At 39.8% G+C, this 17,230-nt stretch overlaps 1 protein-coding gene across 1 annotated transcript in view; it reads right to left on the minus strand.

Moving 5' to 3' along the window:
* Positions 1-350: 350 nt before the first annotated feature.
* LOC103810942 (sushi, von Willebrand factor type A, EGF and pentraxin domain-containing protein 1-like) overlaps positions 351-17,230 on the minus strand; it is a gene marked incomplete at both ends in the record, with an annotated part of 29,078 nt that continues 12,198 nt past the window's right edge. Inside the window, 11 exons of the mRNA XM_009083875.1 lie at positions 351-475; positions 1,702-1,877; positions 2,522-2,723; positions 3,892-4,049; positions 5,074-5,275; positions 6,188-6,301; positions 7,159-7,272; positions 11,413-11,574; positions 12,989-13,222; positions 13,550-13,738; positions 16,225-16,333. Coding sequence (XP_009082123.1) covers positions 351-475; positions 1,702-1,877; positions 2,522-2,723; positions 3,892-4,049; positions 5,074-5,275; positions 6,188-6,301; positions 7,159-7,272; positions 11,413-11,574; positions 12,989-13,222; positions 13,550-13,738; positions 16,225-16,333 — 1,785 coding nt within the window. The remainder of the gene's footprint in view (positions 476-1,701; positions 1,878-2,521; positions 2,724-3,891; positions 4,050-5,073; positions 5,276-6,187; positions 6,302-7,158; positions 7,273-11,412; positions 11,575-12,988; positions 13,223-13,549; positions 13,739-16,224; positions 16,334-17,230) is intronic.

The following is a 17,230-nucleotide window of genomic DNA, read 5'->3' on the forward strand; positions in this document are numbered from 1 at the left end:
AGAGAACTGTAATCCATAAAACAAGCACTTAGCTCATTTCATTGTGCTTTTCTCTCTCTTCTAGCAGGACTGTTAGCTTTTACACATGCCATCCTTTCTACTTCAAAGCTCTATACTACAGAAAGGCTCAGTCAAAATAGAAGGTGACTCAGTGTTGATTTTACCAGACAGAGTTTTGCTTAAAGCTACTCTACTTACTACACTAAGTTTATCACCCTAAACCTGAGCTCCATCTGTCCCCACTGAATTCTGTGGGAGCAGGACTGTCCAATATGCTCAGTTGGAATGCCTTTTCAAATGTTCATCCTATGCTCAGAGCCCTGTGCTCTAACACTGCAGAAAGGACTTACCTGCTGTGGAGAAAGTACATGGTCCCAAATGTTGAGCTGGCTGATGGAGCCCACAAAAGACTCAGCTGGATTGAATCCTTCTCCTTTCTGATCTTGCTCTTGACCCAGTACAAGTGCACCACCACCTAAGCTCAAAATTAGAACAGGGATAGGAAACAGAGCCTTACAGCAGTGATCCATAGGAAGATAAAAAACTAAGCAAAACAAAGCTTTTGCCACTCTGTGTTGCCAGGATTTTGCAGTGAAGGAGACCAGACACCTTCAACAAACTCTCTCAGCAAACCTCTGGGAAGCCTTATGATAGACTGAGGTAAGTGAAAATAACAGTTTGTAAGTGACTCTCAAGTACATATGAGAGCAGAAACTACATTTGGCTGCTTCAGAAATGATACGGGCTCTAAGGGACCACTTCTTGCTCACTATTTGAAGCACACCACACAGCAATGCAAATTGCAGTTTTAAGCAGGTGGGGCAAATTTTACAGTGCTACCTTGCACTTCCCGCTTTAAACTAAAGCTCACAAAGTCATAGAGATCTAATTTGATCTCATAAGCACAGTGGTGATTAGACAGTCAATGCTAGATGACATACAAGTTAAACTTCCTCTCCTTGACCAGCAGCATGTGGACATACATTTTGTATATCATAGGGTATGTGGACAGGGTCAAAAAGTAACGGGGACAGCACACTTCCTTAGATCTTACCTCTGGAGATTAACTCCAGTGTAACCATGAAAGACAAGGGTAAGTATAACCTACATGGACAAAAATGCTTCACTATTTTATTTTTTAATTTAATATTGATATTTTTTGAAACACTACGTAAATTTGGACCATGGTCCACACGAACATTTTTAAAACAAAATCTCTTTGCAGCCATATAATGCCAGGCGTTTCATAGCTCTTCAATGCTGAAGGTACTCCTTTTCCTGTCTTCTGAAATGCTGTAAAGACAACTGATCGCAAGAAAAAATGAAAGAGCAAAACCCACTCTGAGCACACATTTGTAAGGGAAGTGCCAGTTAAACTTAACTTTGTTGTGTGAGAAACTTATTCTCACAAAGCCATTCCAAAATCAGCTCAGCACAGGTTCCTTTGTGGACTTAACTCTTGCCATCCATAAAACAAGATACCTAACAGTTTGCCCTAGAAATGTACACTTTGTCTTCAGTGACACTGAGTGAGGGGAACTGTCCCCACAAACAAGAAGAGCAAACACGAGCTCTGCATAAATGCTGAAAATGTGGAGATATACTAAAAACACCAAAATAAATATCTTTTTGCATATCAAATTCTGCAATAAAAAAACAGAATGAAGGCAACAGATCTGGTGTAATATAAATAAAGCATACCAGGGATTTTTGAGCCAACAGAAAGCCCACTGCCTCCATCGGAGAGTTTTCCATCAATGTACACCTTCCACGCCCCATCTGTGCATGTCCATGTCACTGCAATGTGATGCCAGTTGCCATCATTCACTGAGGGACAGTCTGTTATTTTTTCTTTCCCATTTACATAAAGAACCCACCTGCATGGAAGGAAGATGAAGGCATACTCAGTTGCATGTAGTCACTTTTTAAATGCATGGCCTATCCCACTTGACTCAGAGAAATGTTATCTGCCAAACCAGGTAACTATGCCTATATCATACAAGAAAACTCTCTTGAAAGATCATCATACAAGGTATATCTCTCTCAGAGAACTCTTAAGTTATGGTTATCATATGCAAAGCATAGTGAAATAAGTAACACGATTTTGTGCTAAAATAGAAAGACATGGCTGCGCAGTGACTTAAACTTGCCAGTTGAGTACACCCCTGCTTCTGGACTCATGCTACGTGTACTATGAGTGTTAAGCTCCACTTGATCCAGTTATTGTCTCAATGAGTCATTTAAATATGACGTGAATGTACTCCAGAAAAAAATAACTCACGTTTTCTAAATTCACTGCAGTCTTGTCATTATTCTTCTATTGGGCAAAAAGTGAAGGAAACAAAGGAAGGAGAAAAACAAAACAAAGAGACAACTCTAGCTACAGAGTTTGGATGCATATTTTTCTACCCCACACAGAGGCAGGGTACCCCAGGCAAACCTGATATCCAGACTTCTGTTCTACGCTTTCCTTATCAATTCAAGATATCTGTAAGCTACAGAAAGCAGAACTGTGATTTACCCATTGTAATCAGTCAGAAGAAATGCGTTATCACTTCCATTCTCCACTGCATAAGAAATGGGAGTTCCATAGTTTGTAGTATCAGTGGATTTCATCCAGAATGTACAGGTGATGTCACCAAGAGATGGGAAAACACCATCAAGCAAGACATATCCATATATACCAGAGACTTCGAAATCAAGATTGAAACCAGAGGACTGTTCTGCAATAATGACAAAGAGTTTTCAGCAATATTCCCAAAAACCCAGAAAGATAATCAAGTGTAATCTAAGCAAATCCAATAAAACAGACCACTGCCCATCTACGAAAATTATTCACCTTAAATTGAGCAGAGGTAAAAAGACTGTTTAGCAGACCAACATCAGTCAGCATACAGAGCTTTCCAAGGCTAGAAAACACAGTGTTTGAAGACAAATGACTGGAAAAGCAGCTGATTGTCTAACAAACAATGAACATGAACCTTGCTTTTCCGTCCTCTATCAACGAAATGACATATCCATTTAACATCCAGCATCCTAACGAGGTGTATACAACCAGCTGATTCCACTTCATTCACAAGAATCATGGCTTTAAAAAAAACCCCACATAAAACAACCCAAGATTATCCATGCTCTGAACTTACTGCACTGGTACTGCACTGGTATGGAACTGTACTTCTGTGCTGCTGTCCAATGCAGACTTACATGCTTTACAAGGATGCTACATGTAAATGTTATGGAGTGGAGCCCTCCTGAAAGCTGGCAGATTCTAACATAAGATGGCAGGTGTAAATGACCTGTATGTTCTCTACTGCCTCTGTAAAATCAACATGGCTTCTTCAGCTTCTGTTTCAAGATTCACCAGCTACTATTATAACACTTTATCACTTTTATGGAGTGGCTAAAAGACAAATGGATTTGAGCCTGGTGGTTCTTCAAATGCCTCCAGCATCCCTGAGGAAGCTGCGCTAGGTGTGACACATTTTGCCTGACCATAGGGAATTTGATGTCTTTAGGACTTCTAAAGCTAAGACTACCACATATTAACCTCTAACCCTGTGATGCAAATCCCTGCACAAAATACAAGAAACAGAAACAGCTAATTAACTCAGATACACAGAGCAGATAAAAATTAAATCTGATAGACCCACTGGGTAATAAAAAGATAGTGCCACTCCTTAAAAAAGAGAAATGAATATAAATGTAACACAGCACACATGCTGTTACTTGTTTGCAATTACACTTACTAACACCACAGGCTTCACTCAGCCTCTCAGAGTCCCACCACTCTAGCTGCTTTCTGGGGAAGCTGTATGAAATCAGCCTGGCCAGTGCAAATCTTGCCCAGAGACTTAGTCAAGCCACCTTTTTCTGAGACTTAGTCCTGTGTACCTGTTTCACACCTGCTGCCTGTAAAGCCAGGGGGACATTTACAAACGTACGAGTTCAAGGCATCCACACAGGTGGCTTGGTTTAAGCAGGGACTGGAGTCACACTCATTGATGTTCACTTCACAGTTTAGTCCTGTGTACCCTGTCACACAGAGACACCTATGGAGGAAAAGAGAAGCACGCTTCAAAGGTGGCAGCCATCATGACAAAGAATTCTGGCTAGAGGCCAGATCTGCCAATGGGAATGGCATATAATGGATGAAAAAATAAAAATGAACAGAAGACATACTACAGAATTAATGGAGGTTTTTTTTTGGTCGTTCCTCTAAGCATGCTTGTATTCTATTAGATCCATAATATTGCTTCTTGACAGGGACAATACAATATTTAAGCACAGAGCTTGCATTTCTTCATAGGAAATTGGGAGAGACAACCGTTGCATTTCTGTGAGTAAAGCATACCTTCTAGGTACACAGAAGTATAGATGAGAGGTATTCCACTTTTCAGGCAGATATGCATGCATAGAGGAAAAACCAAGGCAGTATAAAGGCACCAAAACCTCTGATATATGCAAAACTATGGTTTTTGAAAGGCATCAAAGCTTCTAGGGCTTTGGGGAGGGAAAATTAGTAAACCCAGACATTAACAGCTGGTCTATCTATCTATATAGTGATCTAGCACATGACACTGCTATTGGCATTTGGGACTTCTGGGTTCAGACACCCTAAAGAATAAAAATAAGTATTTGGAAGATTAAATTGGTGTTTGTACTTTAACCACTATATTCTCATTATGTGCAGCTAGCCGTGTCTTCCCAAGCTCTAGAAATGTGATATTACCAGGTACATAACCAAGCATCAGCTCTAATTCTAGTGGAAAGCAAGATGAGCCCTTGAAGTTTGGGAAAATGGATTTCTTTTGGAAGCTAAGTACTAAAACCATGCAGTCCTAGCATGCTTACATTTCAAACTCTGAGTATTTTCTTTGCTGTCTATCTTAGAATATTTTTAAGACTGAAGACACCAGGCTACATTTTCTTGTCTTTTAAAGTCTCCTTTAATTTCCATAAAAGGATCATTTATATTGGATCAGGCTGTCAAAAGGCTTGCTGAAATCTAAGAAGGCTGAAGCACCACAACGTCTGGCTTTCCACATTGTATTACATAAATCATCCATTTTTCACCTGAAGCTGTTGATACCATCTCTGCATGTAGCTCCATTCTTACAGGGTCTGCTGAAACACTCATCAATGTTTCTTTCACATAAGACACCACTAAAACCTGGGAGGCACTTGCAGGAGAATCCGCCAACTCGATCTTCACAAATAGCCCTATTAAGACACGGGTTTGAAAGGCATTCATTGACCTCCATTTCACAGTGATTGCCTGAGAAAAAAAAAAAAGAAAAAAGTAACAGCTCTGGTTTGAATCAATCTAAGAAAAAAGATTACTAACCCATCTCTGTTTCTTAGGGACTGTTGCTGATCTCCTGAGAAACAGCACACATCAGGGTACCCATGCAGGTTAGGGTTTTACTCCATTAACTGAGGTTAAGCGGTCACAGAACTCCAGAAACCATCTTCGTAGTTAAAGAAATTCATATATAGCAAACTGAGGTATTTAAACATATCTTGCCCATAACGTGAGTAATTTGGGCTGAATTGGGAAATCAGCCAAGGAACTCTTCTGAGCAGCTAATGAAAAGCTGCTACAAAAGACATTTTGCTGAAACCTTAACTCTAAGGAGAAATGCAAAATCCAGAAACACATGATTCTGGGATTTCTGATGTGAAAGAGGCTCTATGTCACAAGCACTGAAGAATGAAGAAACTGCATGTGATTTTATAGTGGAGCTCTTTGGTAACATGACAATCAACAGATACAGTTACTTGTTACACAAATCTATGAAAACAGTAGGAAGCTGACTATGGAGATGGGAAGTACTTTTAATATAGACCATCTTGCCTACTATTTCTTTTAAAATAAAATTAAAAATAACAATTTGAACCCATAGGAATGTAATTTTTTTCTCAACACAGCAAGTTCATGGCAAAATTAGTAGTAGAAGACCTATTACTTAGTAAATCCTTCTGAAGTAAAACTAACACTACAGAGACTCTGAGAGACTAGATGGATCTACGAATCCAGTACATACCTATCAACATACAATATATGCAATAGATAGATATGAATATATATACTGCTATATAGAAATGAGATGGAAATACTTTGTACAGGATAGGAAGACATTTTTTGTTCAGAAAGAGTAAACTCTGACTTAAACAGAACAATGTGTACCTGTGAACCCTTTTGCACAAGTGCAGTGATAACCATTCTTGCCGTCAACACAGTGGGCTCCATTCAAACACGGACTGGAGCTACATTCATTTATGTCTTCTTCACACAAGAGACCTTCAAACAGCAGAGATTACAAGGCATGATCAAGAAATAGTCACTGTCTGCATGCTGCACTGACTAGATGTGGAAAACAGAACATCACCAAACTGCTAGCATAGCAAAAGGCTACTGAGAGCAGGTGATAAAATTCCATGACTGACTGCACCATTGCAAACACCTACAGAGATCATCTGTGTTATTTAGATGCTGGGACATGAAAGACTTAAAGTCCATGGTTTGTCTTTATAAAGTCTAAAAAGAATCCATCAAGTGTTGCAGTTGATAAACATGAACGATGAGGGAGACCATTTCTGGTGGAAAACACAAAGTGGGTTTTTTTAATCACACAAAATTATATCCTCAATAGTATATCAAAATATTTAGAAATCAGCTGCTGTTTTGGCAAAGCATTCAAGAATGTTAGTTTCCCCAGAGATTTCAATACCTTTGTTGTGCATGCAACTGACAGTCTAAAACACTGAGAAACATAAGCAAAAGCCCACTCATTTATTCATAGGGCTGCAGTAAAGCAACGACATAAATGCTTTGTTTAGTCATGCCATACTCAGTCACACAAGCACTTCCCCTGTGGTATCTGCTAACTCCCTAAACTTTATTCCTGTTTTCAGACCAGAAATATCACAAAACAAAAGTATGCATGCACAACCCTCCTACACCTCTCCCTGAATGCTCATCCTTTTATTTCAAAACCTACTCACCTACAGTAGAACTTTACTCTAACCTGTAGATCAGACTGCTTTCCTGTTACAATTCCAGGGATGTGGAATTCTACAGCACTTGTGTTTTGTATCACCTTCTTGGCACAGAAACAATGGCTGGCTGAAGAAAAGCTATCAAGTGACACGAATTACCTGAATAGCCTGGTTGACAATGACAAACAAAGGTCCCAGTACCATCTTTACATATTCCATTGTTCTGACAGGGAGATGATTTACACTCATCAACTTCTGTTTCACATTTCAAGCCTAGAATGCAAAATAAAGGACCGAAAATATGGAGACAAAATTTGAAATGGTTTGGAAACATATATGTAATTATTACTTAATGCAGGAAAACATGATTGATTAAGTGCCTATGTTACAGGATATTCACATTTAGGGTCTTCTTGTTAGACTGTGTTTTAACACAGACCTGAGATAACACCATCTAACAAAAAGATAATAAACCTGAAAGAAATAGGTGTGATGCACATCGGGCAACAGGCTGATCAGTTCCACATAGCTGTACTTAATACCCATCACAAGTAACTTCTTGATAACCGCTGAATTACAAGACATCTGTTTGCTTTGAAGCAACCGGGAAACTAACACTGAAGAGAAGTACAGGCAGATCTGGTGGAATTAGCTGTCTAGAGTGCAATTTTCCACCTTTTGTTAATCATAAGTATTGCCAAGTGATAGGATTTTCAAATCCACTAACTCCGCTAAAAAAAAATCCCATTCAAAAACCCTTTCTGCTAAACACAACATAATTCAGCAAGAACATGCGTATTTAGTTTCTTAACAGTTATGTATTCTAAATCTGTAAAAGATATTCCAATTAGTTAAGCTCTATTTTGCTCTTTTATACCTATTTACGTGAAGGATATCAAGGACTCTTTGCCTTCTTCTCAATTTTTTACCTGTATTCTCAATTTTTTACCTGTATATCCAAGTGGGCATATGCAAATATATCCGCTTCCCAATTGCTTGCATGTCCCATTGTTGTGGCATGGTTCCAGAAAACATTCATGAAAGACCTGCCCAAGGCAAGAGGGATATAATTACAGCAAAGCTAGAACAAAATACTCTACTTTTAAACTGCACACTCTACAGACACTGTGGAAAGAGGGATAAAAAATGTCACCAGCATTAAACTCTAGTTCCTCATCTTTGTCTCCTCAGCACACCAATAATTTTTTTTCCTGCAGAAAAATACCACAAACCTGAAAAAATATTTTTAAATTACCTTTTACTTATCAAAGTGATCATCACAGTTGTTCCCTCATAACTTTCTTAGCTATGATTCACAGGGGACATTTTATAATCAGCTGTCTTTTATATGCGAGTTCTCCACTTAGCATCCTTTTGCATCAGCTAATCACTTCCTGCTACTTGTCATCAGGTGAGCTGGTGGGGAACTTCACTGTGTGGCATTATTTCTTCTGTTGTAGTAAACACGAGTTCATTGAAGCCCTTGAGAAAATGGTCAACTAAAACCACAGGAGATCAGTTTGCCACCTGTCCATATGTTTTATAACGGTTCAGGCCAGATTTATCATGAGGCTGCTTTGCTTCTGTTTACATAATATCCCAACATTAGATTCAATCAGAGCAGTCTTGTCGGGACTTACAGACTGGCAGCCGGGGGAGATGGTGGAGGTGAAGGGGCATCTCTGGCAAACATTGTCACTAGAGCAGTTTCACATGAGGACTGGTCTTTATTTCAAAGAGGATACTCACAGCAGAAGGGAGCTCTGCTTGCCTCCTCACAAGTTTGTCTATGTTACAATATGTAAAATCAAGATTTTACAACTGGGACTTAGATGCCCGGTAGCATTTTCTGGAATTCAGCATATGGAAGACCTCAGATGACCAAGTGTGGTCAATACAAGTTTTACAGATTGGCTGAACCTCTTTCTTGTAGCCTAGATTTTTTTTACGAGTGTAATAAATATTTCATGCATCAGGTGAAGTCTTCAAGTCCAGAATTTAAGATTGCTGACAGTTGATGCTACCTCCTCTGTTCAATGAAAGTGCTTCTATGCACAGAGAGTTTGAGCGCTCCCCTCTCGATGATTGCTTTAACCTCTTCAGGGAATATAGTGAGTAAACCAGCTATATTTACAAGGCCCTTAGTGATATATTGCTGCATGAAGCACTTTTTCTTTAATTTGAGATATTGGAAATAATAATTGTCCTTGCCTGACTGCTGACTTTGTACTGCTTGCTGATATTTTCTGGAAAGGCTGGTGCCATCATTACACTTTCCTCAGCTGCTGAGAATGTAGAGCCAAAACCTAAAGAAGAAAGGCATGAAAGCACTGTTAATAACACTGCATGGCAAGGTTCCTATTCTATGAGGGCATTATATCTGCATGTTAGTAATGTGTCTAAGGATATGCTGAACAAAGTGAATTTGTGGGAAGAAAAAGCAAACTTCACAGTAACCATTACACAAATACGTATTTTTAAGGACGTGCATTTCTAAAACACATATATGCATGTGTATGTATAAAGAATATTTAAATGTTTTTATACAGAGATTCATGCATGCTTATACATATTTGTGTATGTTTATATAGACCTCTTTCCATAGCATACATATATAGAATCACAGAATCATAGAATTTTAGGGGTTGGAATGGACCTTACAGATCATCTAGTCCCAACCCCCCCTACCATAGGCAGGGACACTTTCCCACTAGATCAGATTGCTCAAGGCCTCATCCAGCCTGGCTTTGAACACTGCCAGGGTTGGGCCATCCACTACCTCCCCAGGCAACCTGTTCCAGTGTCTAACCACCCTCACAGTGAAAAATGTTTTCCTAATATCTAACCTAAACTTCCCCTCCATCAATTTCAACCCCTTACCCCTCCCCTTGTCCTTGCAGATCCTAATAAAGAGTCCCTCCCTGGGTCTCTTGTAGCCCCTTCAGATTTTGAAAAGTTGCTATGGAGTTTTCTCTTCCCCAGGCTGAATAGCCCCAACTCCCTCAGCCTGTCTTCACAGGGGAGATGGTCCAGTCCTCTTATCAGCTTCGTGGCCCTCCTCTGGACTTGCTCCAACAATTCCATGTCCTTGAGGGCACCACAACTGCATGCAGTATTTCAGGTGGGGTCTCACAAGAGCAAAGTAGAGGGGGAGAAGTACAGTGCACATATAGAGTGTATACATACACACACTCTGCACATGTAAACTCTGCTTATTGAACCTTGGTATATATCACACAGTCACTCCTACAAAACACAGAGACAACACCAGTAGACAGAAGCAGCTGTTAATTTCACTGGTTGAGATCCAGTTTCGACACTTGTTAAGAGAGTAAGTGGGATGTTTTCTGTTAAGACTACTTCTGGCTATTCTTTATCTCATATCCTTTAGATATTCCCTTTATTCACTTTATCAAGCAGAGACAATTTGGCTTACTTGAACAATCTGTGATGGATCTGGCACCAGTGACAGTTGTTGTTCCATAAAAGGGACAAGATAAGCAGTAGGACTTCCCTGGATCTGGTTGATAGTAGTCTCTGGGACAAGGGTAGCAGGGTGTTAAACCTGTACGAGAGAACTCACCTGCAAGACATGGTACTGCAAGAACAAAAAGATATTTTTTTGAGTGATCTTGTGCACCTTTACCCTACCTACCACCATCTCACTTTCTCTCCACCTCTCATAGTCCCTTTTAAGACTTAAAAGGAAGAGGATGAAATCTGTCAGGAACACGCAACTCTAGGAAATGCCTATTTAAATTCTTCTGTGAGGTGACATGTCATTCTCAAAGGACTATGGAAATATCTCAGAAGTATTTCTATCTATTACTTTTGCTGCTCTGGGGTCAAATTTCAAATGGAACTTTGTTTCTCTTTTATCTTTCACACCTGGTTTTGTTTTTTTCCCCCCTTCAAGGAGGAGTACGGACAAAAGCAGGACTTTTTTGTACGATCAATCCCTGAAGACTATTTCCCCTGAGAATCCTTCTGGCAAAGCTTCTCAACGACAGTTGAGGATCATTTCTTGGAAAAAATTATGGAACAAACTTTGTTAAAATTCAGTATTTTTGTGCAGGAATGTGGAAGCTGTTCTGGAGATAACAGTGACAAATATTCTATCATTCCCTTTCTCTTCTCTTCTCTAAGGAAAAAGGTTTTATTTTCCTGTGGGTACTAATCACATATCTCAATTTATTCCAAATTGGAAATTAGAAGGAGGGCAATTGAAATGATCAGGGTATCAGGAAATGGCCTGTCATTTTGCTAGGTCATGTTGCTTGGTCCACATTTAACCAGAAGAGGAATTCAATCTCAGGCAGATGAATTGGATTACATTAGCTGATGTTTAAACAACAACTTAGAAATGTTAAGAATTTCATTAAAAAAGATTTCATCACGCCTTTTGTTACAAACCTCCACAAGCTGAGACATCCACTGCACCTCTTTTTACTGTTGATGTGTTTTCTGGGCAAGAGATGCAATTCCTGGATCCAAATGCTGGCTGATATGTGCCAAGTGGACATGTTTCACAGGTCTCAAGACCATTAGGTGAATATGTTCCCTGCTTGCACTGAGCTGTAAGGCAGAAAAATTCATAAAGATTATGCAATGTCCAACAGGAAACATGGCTCCTGATCACTGATGATAATGTTGAACTCACAGTGCATGTCACAAGGACTTTTATTGCTAGAGCTTACTCTACTCTGAATGACTTCATGGGTACAAAGAGCAAAATACACCAAAAAATAGACAATTTCGGTAAGCTATTTATAGTGCATTTGTGAATCATTAACCAGTGAGTTCTTTTCCAGTCAGCTTCACAGATGATTTACGGCAACTTGGTTACTCATTTTAATCAACAAAGTTAATGATAATTAAATAATAAGCAGGAAATAAAGCTAGCAATTTCTTTTTCAGAACAAGTCATGAAGAGAGAGTGGTTCTGAGGTGTTCAATGCCTCAGCATTGTAGTGGAGGATGCAGACATTTTATCTTTGATTGTGGTAGGATGGAGAGGGGCTGGTAGGGACAAGAATAGCATTATTTTAAGTGTATTAGTCCCTGCAAAATCGTCTCACAATCTCACAAAATTAAGACAGAACTGAAACAAAGCTACAACGGCCAATTCTTCTTAAAACATCTGTCCAGACACCCTGCATGCCATATCAGTAGTGAAAACTTGGGATTTTTCTCTATATGTGTGCATCAAGGTGCCATTAGGACTGCTCCTCGTTTCACAGGCTAACCTCATTCCAGTACTTCCATTATGAGGACCAAAAGGATGTCACCAAGCACTCAGAAGTGGCTGTCTGAATAAGAAAAAGGTTCTCACCTTTGCATTCAGAGATGCTTCTAGAGTGTAGATATTCAGTATAGCTACCAGATGGACAACTTTTGCATTCCAGCTGCCCTTCCTCATCTTGGTAGGATCCAGTCCAGCAACTTTCACAGGTATGATGTTCCAGGGAGTAATAAGTACCCAAAGGACAGTTGACTGCAATGTTGGAAACACATGTTCCCCTCAGAGTTAAAAATCATACATACCTCTCTTGCCCCTGGAATTCCTGTGTTTATATGAAATATGACTCTGTTCCTCAGCAAATGGGGTACCTCTCAGGAACACTGCAAAGATCTAACTATACACAGGAAATGGAATCAAATTCCCCATCTTAACTTAGTCACAAGACTTAACAGGGTTAAAAGACTGCATATCAAGCACTGTTTTATGTCTATCACCAAGTGTGGATATGCCTGATTTCCCTATGGGAGTGGAATCCTGGGTACGAAAGCATCCTTTTTCCATAGGCTTTGGTTAGGAATATAAACATCCTCTGAAAGTCAAACTGTGCAAAGCATTTTTGCAGTTTATTGTTATGGGAGACCACAAGCACTGGACTGTGTCAAACCATAACCTTCTGCAAACATCCTCTAAAACCTTGCGTTGCAAAAGGATTCTAAATGCATGTAATGAACAAGTCATCTGGCTTACCACACATTCTCCCTCTCAGCACAGAACCAGGCCTGCAGAAAAGAAAGGCCTTCTCTGTCTCCAGTGAGTTTGTGTCAGCAACAATGAGTTCGGATGCAAACTGAAAAGAATACATGGGTTCCTTATTGAGAGTTCTGTTCAGCCTGTTTGTGATTGTTTCCAGAGTTTTAAGGAGTCGTTGCTGATTTTCCAGTTCCAGTGTATCATTCCTTTCATCGGGCAGTGGCACGCTAGCTGGAATATACACAGCAAACACCAAAAGCACACAGATTTTACAGTCAGCACTTCCAACGTTCTCTGGAATATATCAAGAGTGCAACACTCAAGCTTGCCAATGGAAAGTGGAAAGCACGCCATGTGCACAAAGCCCTCCATGAACATGAAGCTGCGAACTTTCCCCCAGGCAAAAAGCCTGTGATGCAATGGAGCTGTGAATGGGTCCAGAAAACTGTCATCTGCATCTTCACCAAGCTTTTGTGAACTGAAGAAGTTTTACTGAATGTATTAGAAACATGTTTTTAAAAAGAAGGCAGAGAAGGATGACATTTTGACTTCTCTTACCTGTGATGTTAAATATTAACTTGATTTTGTGGTCAGTTATTGGAACATTCAGCTTATGCCTTTTGACTCGAGCAGGTGATGCTTTTACAGAGGCAGAGAGATGCTTGGATAAGTCTTCTTCTTGTGCTACATCAACAAAATCACCATAGGAATAATCCAGCTGGTTTGCTGTCCCCCAGCCAGCAGGTCCTGTGGGACATTAAGAAAGAACAAAAAGAGAAGCAACGTCATGTGGAAAGTAAGTACCTGTACTTTTTTCTAAAATACATCCTCAATAGGATGGGATCTGTTTGAAGTTCCAGATGATGTGTATTGACTTTGCCTCAGCACAAGTGCCTTCTGTACTCACATTCTGACTGATGTAAAAGTAAAAACCAATTTCACCACTAACTGGTAACCTAGAGATCCTGAATCTTGGGCAGTTAGCCAGAGTTTCAAAGAAGTAGTTATAAAAGCTACATGTTGCAATTATTTTTCCCTCTATCTTGCATGCATCCCCACCTGCCAGGAACATCTTAAACAATTCCATATTGCTCTTTCTTCCTTTTTCTGCTCAACTACAGGCAGTGCAGCCTATGCCATGTCTCCATTATAATTTCTTCTCACAGCTCCTGGACAGCTCTAACATCTGATCTCTCAAAAAAGCCAGTAACATCACCTTATGTGTTTATTACTCCCAGACAAGCACTTCCTGTTATACACAGTGAGTCAAATTCAGACACTGTATAACACCTTTCACCTGTAACATGATTTCAACCAGAACCAATCAGTTGTTTTTGTACATTGTCTACTTTTTTAGAATTACTAAATCTAGAGGAGCATGGTCTATTTCATTGATAGAATCACAGAATCATCAAGACTGGAGACCTCTAAAATCATCAAGTCCAACCTTTAACCTGCCACCCTGCTGTAACCCCTAAACTGCAAAACGTATCTTTCAGTGCCACATCCAGATGCCTCTTAAACACTTCTAGGGATGGTGACTCCACCACCTCCCTGAGGAACCTATTCCAATGCCTGACCACTCTAACAAAGAAAATATTTTTCCTAATATTTACTCTGAATCTCTCCTGTCTCAGCTTATGACTGTTCCCTCTAGTCCTCTTGTTGTAGGCATGACAGAAGAGAACATCCCTCAGCTCTCTACAACCCATTTTCAGGTAGTTCTAGAGAGATGAGGTCACCCCTGAGCTGACTCTTTTCAAGGCTAAACAAACCCAATTCCTTCACCTGTTTCTCCTACAACATGTTTTCCAGACCTTTTATGAGCCTTGCTGCCTTTTGCTGGACTTGCTCCAGCACTTCAATGTCCTTTTTAAAGTGAGGGGCCCTAAACTGAATACGGTACTCAAGGTGTGGCCTCACCAATGCCGAGTACGGGGGGATGATCACTTCCCTAGCTCAGATCTAGTTCATTTTTCAAAAACATGAAGGTAGAAAAAAATTCTGCCAATTACCTGTTAGCAGTCACCTAGATTATACAAAATTTACAATGGAAACTAGGACAACTCAGAGCTCTGTGGTTAATACTGTGTGAGTATTCTGCCACTAATTTTCTAAACTCCTGTCTCCTATGACCTGAGAACAGTTCTCCTCTCCTGCCTCCCCAGTGTAAAATCGCGAGAAACTCCTGAAGACTGACAACAAGGTTACTCCAATAGAGGCTGACATGAACCAGAAGAGAACAGGACTCTACATTCCATGTCCTCAGCCCTGTTTTCTCCAAATGCCTTCACAGGTTACTTCCAGCTTTCATCAGCATTCATCCTTACCCTGATGACAACCACAGACTGAACATCCAGCCCTGCCCAGTTTTGTCTGAATACAAAAAAACATGCTCTTAAACTGAGTGAAGAACATCTAAAAGGTGAGCATAAGCAGGCATCTCTACCAAGTAGCTCCACTATAAGCCTGGAAAAGAGTCACAGAGTGCATATTCTCACGTGGATCAGCCAAAATGTCTCCTGCTGAGACAGGTAATGTAAGTTACCCATTTCCAGCTTGTCTGCTCTGAGCACCCCCACGGGACTCAGAAAAGCCAAGGACAACAGCAATACAACATGGACACTAACTGGTTCAAAAATTGACTGAAAATGTCAGCTTATTGGGCATAAAGCAAAGTGGGAATAATCACTAGGACTGCGGTGGTTCTCATTCCGATATAGCTACAGTTGTGATGTAAAATTTGCCCTTGCACATAAAAAGTAATTTCACAGCTAATGGGCAAACTTAAGCTTGTATAGCTTTACAAAATGAGGGTTTTTTGCAGATCTGAAAGAGCATCATGGATGCTCCTCATTTTCTTAACCATCTCCAAACCCATCTATTTTACCTTCTCAGTATTTTGGTTTGAAAATGTATGTTTTAAAAATATTACTTTCTTCTAGGCTAACGGAGCAGGTTTGTAGGATAGCTGTGTGTGTGTCTGCTCTTTTGTTCCTCCCCGTCATGAGGCATCTCAGTAAACTTTTCCTCTGCATTACATAGGAAGCAGCATCAATACCAGACATGAAACAGTTCCACAATAATTTTATAAAACATACTATGAAATTGCTTATTATCTTATCAGTGCCACAGTAATTTTAAAAGAGTATCTCTCACAATACACTGTGTACTTCAAAACAAAAGGAATTATGCTGCATGGATAGCTAAGAATCTATGGAATCAATAATTACCAATAGCAAATCCATTTTCGTAATCATAATTATATTCCAAACAATGTTTCTGTGTCTGATCTTCCAATCTGCAGTCAATATCATCGACATCATTACAGAATGATGGGACCTTTCAACATAAAGAAGAATAACATTAAATCAATAAAACCACATAGCCCTCTCCCCTGACCTTTCTTGTGATGTTGATTTCTTCCCTCCATGAAAGCAGTGAAGATTATATAAGAATAGATTAATGCATGATTTTTGATTAAGTACGTATTTCTTGCTTTTTTCAGAAAACTTTCATGCATGTTGGGTGCTTTTTTTTCATTCAGTTTTCACTGGAAACACAGTTCCTGCCCATTCCTTCCCCCTTTTCAGATCTCTGCTAGAATTTCAAATTCTTGGGAACAGGACTAAGCATATTCAAAACAACCTTTTTTGAATGCTTTCCCAGACTGCTGGCATTTTGATGTAATTGCTTGGGAAGGTCACTAAGTATTTTTTCCTTATTACCTTTTGCTTGCCAATAGTAATGGTTAAGCACTGGAACCTGGTGGTACCTGGCTTTTAGATGAAAGAAACAAATAAAACCAGGCAAGATTTCTCTACTGGAAGAGAACAAACGTGAATCAAGGCAAGTGAGTTACAGACAGTTAGGTCCAAGTGTCAGACATTGCCTGACGTGTTACATACATTTTCAGCCATTTGAGAATGGCTACTTAAATATATTCCAGAGTTGCAGGAGTTTGTCCATTAGCTGCACGTGTTAATAGTGTTTTTTAGCTAGCAGAGAAGCTTTTATTAGCATATGGGCCTTGTTCTGCAATACCCTGTAAATGCCCAGTGTTCTCTACTGCAACAATGCTAACACACTTGGCCTGAACACACACCCTTGGGACTGCAGCTGAAAGTCTTGCTGCTTCTGCTTTTCAGGTGGGGACAGATTTGTGGATTAAAAGGGGAGATTGCGATATTGAAGTAGAAAGCAAGAGACAAGGTAGGGAAGAAATATGTTACCCCCTCA

Source organism: Acanthisitta chloris, unplaced genomic scaffold, assembly GCF_000695815.1.
Source record: "Acanthisitta chloris isolate BGI_N310 unplaced genomic scaffold, ASM69581v1 scaffold7031, whole genome shotgun sequence".
Classification (NCBI taxonomy): Eukaryota; Metazoa; Chordata; class Aves; order Passeriformes; family Acanthisittidae; genus Acanthisitta; species Acanthisitta chloris.